This window comes from Anoplophora glabripennis, unplaced genomic scaffold, assembly GCF_000390285.2.
Source record: "Anoplophora glabripennis isolate ALB-LARVAE unplaced genomic scaffold, Agla_2.0 scaffold329, whole genome shotgun sequence".
In the NCBI taxonomy this organism is placed as follows: domain Eukaryota; kingdom Metazoa; phylum Arthropoda; class Insecta; order Coleoptera; family Cerambycidae; genus Anoplophora; species Anoplophora glabripennis.
In genome coordinates, this window is record NW_019416941.1 from 43,408 (window position 1) to 50,757 (window position 7,350).

The following is a 7,350-nucleotide window of genomic DNA, read 5'->3' on the forward strand; positions in this document are numbered from 1 at the left end:
ATGTGTATTACTCTGTAGACAAATATTTAGTGTATAGGATATATTTCATCAGGCATTAGCTTTATTTGAAATCGAAAGGTGCACAATTATTGTAAAAGGGTACTATGAAAATAATGTTTTAAAATAATTTCCACCTCAGATCAATATAACTTGTTTGCTATCTATTTAACAGATTATGATCAACTTTTATTAATATTATCACTCTACAATTCACTCGTTAACTTACAGTGTTTTGATGATATCAATTTCAGTACTTAAACGAATCATAAATAAATTAATTCTGTTTTGGTCATTTAATACTATCGCAAGTAATGCTTAATAATACTTTTAAATATTTGCTAAAAATAGTTTATCATTTTAAGTACCTACGAAAGCTACTTCAAACTTAAAGGTACTTGCAAAATTTTATTTGTAATTAGTTATCAACACCTATATATAAAGCGCATTTTGAGGGTTTATCGCATTAATCATGTTCCTAAAAGGATTTATATTTTGTTGCTTGCTTGCTATTTGGTGAGTTCCCAAAACGTTTTTCACAAAATTTATTATTTCATTTTGTAATAAAAAATTTAGAATAAAAATATGGTACCTATATGTTAAGAAGTTGAAAAACTCAAGTTAACGCATCAATGGTTGATCAATATATAATTTTACATATTTTTTAGTATAGCAGATGATGAAACCAATAATAAACTATTCCCTGAAGATTTTATGTTTGGTGCAGCCACAGCCTCTTACCAAGTAGAAGGTAAGTACCATTAGTTATGATTCAGCTAGATTGTTTATAACAATAGGCATACAATTTGATTTATACAGGGTGTTCTGTAAAACAGTGACATAAATTCAGGGCGTATCTTTTCCCTTTTCAAGATACAGGGCGTTAAAAGTATTTTTTTCCTCCTATCTTCCACAAAATTCGTCCGAAGGAACTGAAATTTTGTTATGTGTGGTTTCTGGGGATGCGAAATGCTCTGGAGTTATTAATTTTTTGTTATATCATGCATTTCGCCACGGTAGCGCAGTCGGTCGAGAGTGCGGTGGCAAGCATTTCTCGGCTAGGCTTCCTACTCTGGTCCGGGTTCGATCCCCGGTGTCGGCACTGGCAATGTCGATGGATAATGGGTGTTTGTCCGCGTTTTTTCAAGTGTAGCCCCCTTCCGCACAAGCCTTTGGCTTTTGGATTTGGGGGTTGTCTCATTTCTGTGGTGTGTTTTATGTTTTTTATTTTTATTTTAGGTCCTTGCTTTTTCGAGGTTAATCTTTTTGCCCCTTTTGTCACTTGCTGTTATGGCAAATTTTATTCTAAACAAAAAATTTGCCCGTTTTCGAGAAAAACCAGGCATAGTGCGCCAAAATCAATCAGCTAGTATCCCAAATTGTTGTTTTTTATTTCAAGAAGGCTTTGGTACCTAGTTCCATTAATAAAACTCAGAATGAAAGTTATTATTTTAATGGTAATGATAAAAAGTAATAGTTAGTTTATCTCTGGAAATGTTTAGCACATACTGAATACCATTTAAAAAAAAGGAAAACAACAAGAATAATTAATTATTACTAACAGAAAATTAAAATTTAAGGAAAATAAAATCAGAATAAGAGTTTCAAATGTCCTCCACTTTCACGAATTCTTTTTTGCAATGAAAACAATGTATTTTTCAAATGTTCTGAATCGTCTTTTAGATGGTTGAAAACATCAACAATCTTTTGTCTCGGACGTTCTGCTGAATTTATTTCTGTTTCATATACTTTTTGTTCGCAAAGCTCCAAACTACTTAATCAAGAGGCTTAAGGTCTGGTGACTTTGAAGGCCAGTGAATTGGAACATCTGCACCTCGACCAATTCATCGCTCAGAAAAATTGTCATGAAGCCACTGCATACTCGAGTAAAATGTGGTGGAGCGCCATCATGCATGAAATAATAATTATTTCTTGCTAATAGTGGAATATCATCTTCAATAATTTCGAACAGACTATTTCTTAAAAAATCTAAATACTTGGTGCCATTTAAATTAGCATCCAGAATGTGGTATCCTATTAACTGATTCCCCATCATGGCAGCCTAAAACATTTACTTCAAATGAATGTTGAAAATGGTACTCCTTTTTGGCCCTAGGATTTTCTTCAGCCCACAGATGCTCATTATGAGTCTTAAACACTCCTGTTCGAGTGAAAGTCGCTCCGTCCGTAAAAGGATAGATCGTAGAAAATTCGGATTTTTATTTTGTCTTTCTTCCAGCAATTGACATAAATCTGTTCGGAGCTCGTAATCATTTGGTAATAACTCTTGCACTTTTGTGTAATGATATGGGTGTAACTGTTGTTCTTTTAAAATTTCCCAAGCACCACACAAAGACACATTTGCTCTTTGTAACAATTTTCTGATACTTACTCACTGAGGGCTCCTGAAATACCATATCTAATATATTTTCCTCTTTTTCAGCAGTCCTTGTAATTCTTGGTCGTCCCGAATTTACTTTTTTGGCTTAAACGAGCCTATCTTCCGGCATCGCCTTTCAATGGCCAAAAATGTATTTCTATTTGGTAATCTGTGACAAGGAATTTTTTCCGAATATCGCCTTACAGCGGCAAAACTGTTCCATAAACATTCGCCTAAAGTTAACAACATATTGGTATATTCTGAGCTTGAATAATTATTACCGTTATCATACCGTGTAGCAAGTAGAAATTTCTTATTACACGAATTAAAATAAGTACGTGTTCTGATAATGTACATAACACATTTATTTGACACATTTGGCACAAGCCTTCTTGAAATAAAAAACAATACTTTGGGATACTAGCTGCTTGATTTTGGCGCACTATTCCTGGTTTTTCTCGAAAACTGAAAAATTTTAGCACTTCTTACAAGAGTACCTTTTTTGTTTAGAATGAAATTTGCCATAACAGCCAGTGACAAAAGGGGAAAAAGGATTAACCTTAAAAAAAGTAGGACCTAAAATGTTCCCGCGGAGTACTGCACTGTACACCCTGTATGATATAGCCAAAAATTAATAACTCCAGAGCATTTAGCACCCCAGAAAACCCACATAGCAAAATTTCAGTTCATTCGGTGGAATTTTGTGGAAATAGTATTTCAGATTCTAGATTCTAAAAAAAAAAAAAAATGGAAAAAGATGCGCCCGTGGTTCATAGGAACAAATTGTAATATTTTTTGAGATTCTATAGGGCCCTGAATTTATGTCAGTGTTTTTCAGAACAGCCTGTATTTTGTAATTTGAAATAATTTTTATTTAACTGCTAAACTTTTTGGTTTCAAAACCTTAAGGAAACCATGAGAATTAAATATTTTTTTCAAAAACGAACTGTTTTTCCAAGTTTACTTATTTCGTTTTACAATTTTTATACGACTTTCTAAAGAGAAAGTGGACTAAAGTCTTAAAATAATGTGGTTATCTATTTCATCAATGTTTGCACATTTTTCCCTAGTTACAAAAATAAATTCGTTATTTTAGGTGCATGGGATGAAGATGGTAAAGGTGAAAATATTTGGGACCGTTATATTCACTCTAATCCCGAATTAATTGCTAATAACGACTCTGGTGATGTAGCTTGTGATTCTTATCATAAGTACAAAGAAGACGTGGCTATATTGAAAGAAGTAGGGGTTGATTTTTATCGATTCTCACTATCCTGGTCAAGAATACTTCCTACAGGTATTTTTATACTTTAGTAATTACATTCCTTTCAATTCATTATCTTAAATCTATAAAAAAAACTAAAAACATCCATTATTTGCAACGATTTAGAAACTGACGAATCTATCTCTAATAGTCAAGGAGATATGGTTGCAAAAGTATGCTATGGAGGTAATACTGTACAAAAAGTTATCATCTAAATTCGCTTTTTTCTAATAGCACATTCTTTTAATTTCCTGGTTATATCCGCTTTAGTATTCATTAGTATTTTATATCATGATATTATTTATAAGAATTGAAGTGATTAATAGCATCATATTAGCATTCATACATTAAATGTTATTCCATTAATGACTGTTCGTATTACATAAAATAACTAAAAATCTGTTTTGTGATTTCTAGGATACGTAAACAAAGTTAACCTTCCCGGCGTGACATACTACAAGAACCTAATCAAAGAACTAAAAAATAACGGCATCGAACCCCTGATCACCATATTCCACTGGGACTTGCCACAACCCTTGCAGGACATGGGGGGTTGGCCAAGCGATTTCATAGTAGAAACCTTCGCGGAATACGCGAGGCTTTGCTTCGAACTCTTTGGAGATGACGTGAAATACTGGGTGACGTTTAACGAACCCAAGCAAATTTGCTTAGGAGGGTATGGCCAGGGATATAATGCACCAGGAATCAGTTTGACGGGATTAGCAGACTATGTGTGTGCCCACCACGTACTCCAGGCACACGCTAAGGCTTGGCATATCTATGACCAAGAATTTCGGGCTACACAACAAGGTACTGTATTAGAGAGATTAGATGATATTAGGAAGATTTAAAATACAGAAATCTTTCAACATTTTGTGACTGAAACATTTCTTGAGATGGAGATAATAAACTCAATCGAATTTGAGGATACATTCAATGTAATGTCAAGATATGCTATCATTACAAAACAATAATCATTGTTTTTAGGACAAGTATCAATCACTATTGATACTAGATGGTTCGAACCTGCTTCCGACAGCGAAGAAGATGCAGTTGCTGCTGAGACAGCACTACAATTCAACGTAAGTACAATTAGATGGTTACACATTTTGTATGTTTAAACGAATCTTGGTTCGTATGTTTGTATATTTTAAACCACTGCGAGATCGCAATATACATAACTATATATATTTAAGGATAAGAGGAAATTCAAAAGTATTTACCGAAAATTTTTTTTAGTATGGATGGTATGCAAATCCTGTCTATAACAGCGACTACCCAGAAATAATGAAGACTCGCATTGCAGAACGTAGTTTAGCTGAAGGCTTCAACCACTCCCGTCTTCCAGCATTCACTGACGAAGAAATTGCATACATCAGCGGCACTTTCGATTACATGGCTGTCAATATGTATTCTTCGATTCTAGCAGTAGCCACGGACGAAGCTCCAATTGCAGAACCAAGTTACAACTACGACATGGGAATTGATGGCTACCAGCCCGATGACTGGGAGTCAGCATCCGCGCCTTGGTTCAAGGTATTTTTTTTTGCTTTAATAATGAACCACAAAAATAAAATAATTAACAGTTAAGTATATTTTGTACGTGACATAGGGGTCAAGATTTATTCAACCAATTAACTTTGTTACTATAAATGCTCTAAAAGAAAATTAAATATCCGTTTATAATGACAACTTTAAAAAGTTTGTACATACAAAAAAATGTCAGGGCTAGTATAGTTTCTGTAGTAATATAATTCATACATATGGCCATCGTTCTATATATTGTTAATATTATTTTTTATTATTATAAAATGAAATATTTTCCTTTGTCATTTAGATAACTCCATGGGGTATAAGAAAACTTTTAAATTGGTTGAAGGAAACCTACAACAATCCAACAATTATAATTACAGAAAATGGTATGCCTGATAATAGTTCCGTCATAGATGATGTTACAAGAGTTCGTTTTTTCAGGGTAATATATTTATGTTATATAACTAGTTGGTAATACTAAAACTGTCTATTCTCATATATTGGCGCATGCACTCAATATAGTTGCATAAAATATAAAATGTAATGTTGCCTATGCCACTAAACTTGGTTTACTAAAAAAAATAAAAAACAAAGATTAGTGTCAGGTCTAATGTATTTAAAACGATGTGCTTATTTTATTATTCTAAGTGTTCGTACAGAATGATGAAAAAAAGCACTAAAATCTAACAATCACAAACAATTAAAAATGTTTTTGGAAATGTCGGGGAATTTCAAATAATCGTTTTTGATTAAGAGTTTTTTATCGACACTGATCAATTGTAGGATTATCTCAGCAATGTAAGAAGTGCTATGGAAGATGGAGTGAATGTAATTGGCTACACTGCATGGAGTATTATGGATAACTTCGAATGGGGACTGGGTTACACGTAAGTTCATCTAAAAGTAGTGGGCAATGTTTTTGGAATACATATGATATCTGCTATACATGCATGCCTTAGTGTTCAAAAGTGGGTAAATCGGATATTTACATGCTTTTAGATACTTCTTAAGTGTATCGAAGCAATTTTTTCATAAATATACGTAAATTCCTCGAATAATAACAAGTAAAAAACATAATATCTGAAACACATGCGAGCCTTGGGTAATCTAAGTTACCTGCTTTTGGGTATTTCTTTAAGACCTCTTTTATGCACGCGTTTTTCTCCTCTCAACGCGGAGTTGACAAAAACGCCGCGTTTCAAGATACCCTGAATAGAGTTACTACGTTTATGCATTTTACGCTCGTTTATTTGCTCTCGCGTTTTCAATTCTGTCGCGATGGCTTTACAGAACGCTTGGCGACACGCGTTCCGAAAAAGCACGAAAGTATATCGGCGTTTTTATGCAAAGCGCTCTTTGTCGCAATTCCAGTGGCTCTGTCTGTCAAGAATAGTTTCAGCACAGTTTGTTTTAGTTTTAGTTTAGCTATTGATCAAGCGGGACATGGATGCAATGGACGCAATTGAATTCTATTTCTATTAATTGGATGTACTACCCATCGCCTCTTACGTTTTCTATTACATATTTTTTATAGCACAAATACAATATACACGGATCCATTTTCATGTACTTCACTGATTACTGTGTGGCATGAAACTGGCGACAACTGATAGAATACGCGTGCATAAAATGGAGCAGAAATATACCGCGTTTTTCTCAATTTCGCGTTGAGAGGAGAAAAACGCGTGCATAAAAGAGGTCTAACGTATCAAGGCAATTGATAAAGTAAACTGGTTTCATGCTAAAAAAATATGAAAATTAATTCAATGATTTATATTGTTTTAATTGTTTTTTTCTTTTCAGACAAAAATACGGGCTCTACCATGTAGACTTCGATAGCATTAACAGGACGAGAACACCTAAAACTTCTGCGGCTTACTACAAGAAGGTTACCGAGACTCATTGTTTGGTAGACACTTGTGAGGAATAAATAAAAGTTTATATTTTCAATTAAAACTAAGAAATAGATATTGCCTTTTTTATTAAATAATCTAGAACCCCAAAAATCTTAACAAAAACGTTATTCTTAGCGACCTTTTGCCTGTAAAGTTAAAGTAAGGACAAAAAAATTAAGTTAATAGGAGACACGCCACATACCTATACCAAGACGAGTTCATGCTAGATTTCTCAACATTCGTGTCTAATTTAATGTCGAGCTGTAACTCTTGTTTAATAA

General features: G+C 33.7%; 1 protein-coding gene across 2 annotated transcripts in view; it reads left to right on the forward strand.

Annotated features, from left to right (window-relative positions):
* LOC108907789 (myrosinase 1) overlaps nucleotides 1-7,144 on the forward strand; it is a 43,616-nt gene extending 36,472 nt beyond the window's left edge. Inside the window, exons 1-9 of one of the 2 annotated variants that reach the window (XM_023455727.1) lie at nucleotides 436-513; nucleotides 666-748; nucleotides 3,474-3,674; nucleotides 4,059-4,451; nucleotides 4,629-4,723; nucleotides 4,881-5,177; nucleotides 5,479-5,616; nucleotides 5,958-6,061; nucleotides 6,978-7,144. In XM_023455727.1, coding sequence (XP_023311495.1) covers nucleotides 470-513; nucleotides 666-748; nucleotides 3,474-3,674; nucleotides 4,059-4,451; nucleotides 4,629-4,723; nucleotides 4,881-5,177; nucleotides 5,479-5,616; nucleotides 5,958-6,061; nucleotides 6,978-7,104 — 1,482 coding nt within the window. In that variant the 5' untranslated portion in view covers nucleotides 436-469 and the 3' untranslated portion in view covers nucleotides 7,105-7,144. Of the gene's footprint in view, nucleotides 1-435; nucleotides 514-665; nucleotides 749-3,473; nucleotides 3,675-4,058; nucleotides 4,452-4,628; nucleotides 4,724-4,880; nucleotides 5,178-5,478; nucleotides 5,617-5,957; nucleotides 6,062-6,977 lie in introns of those variants that run through there. The other variant, XM_023455728.1, reaches the window with a different exon arrangement.
* Nucleotides 7,145-7,350: the final 206 nt, after the last annotated feature.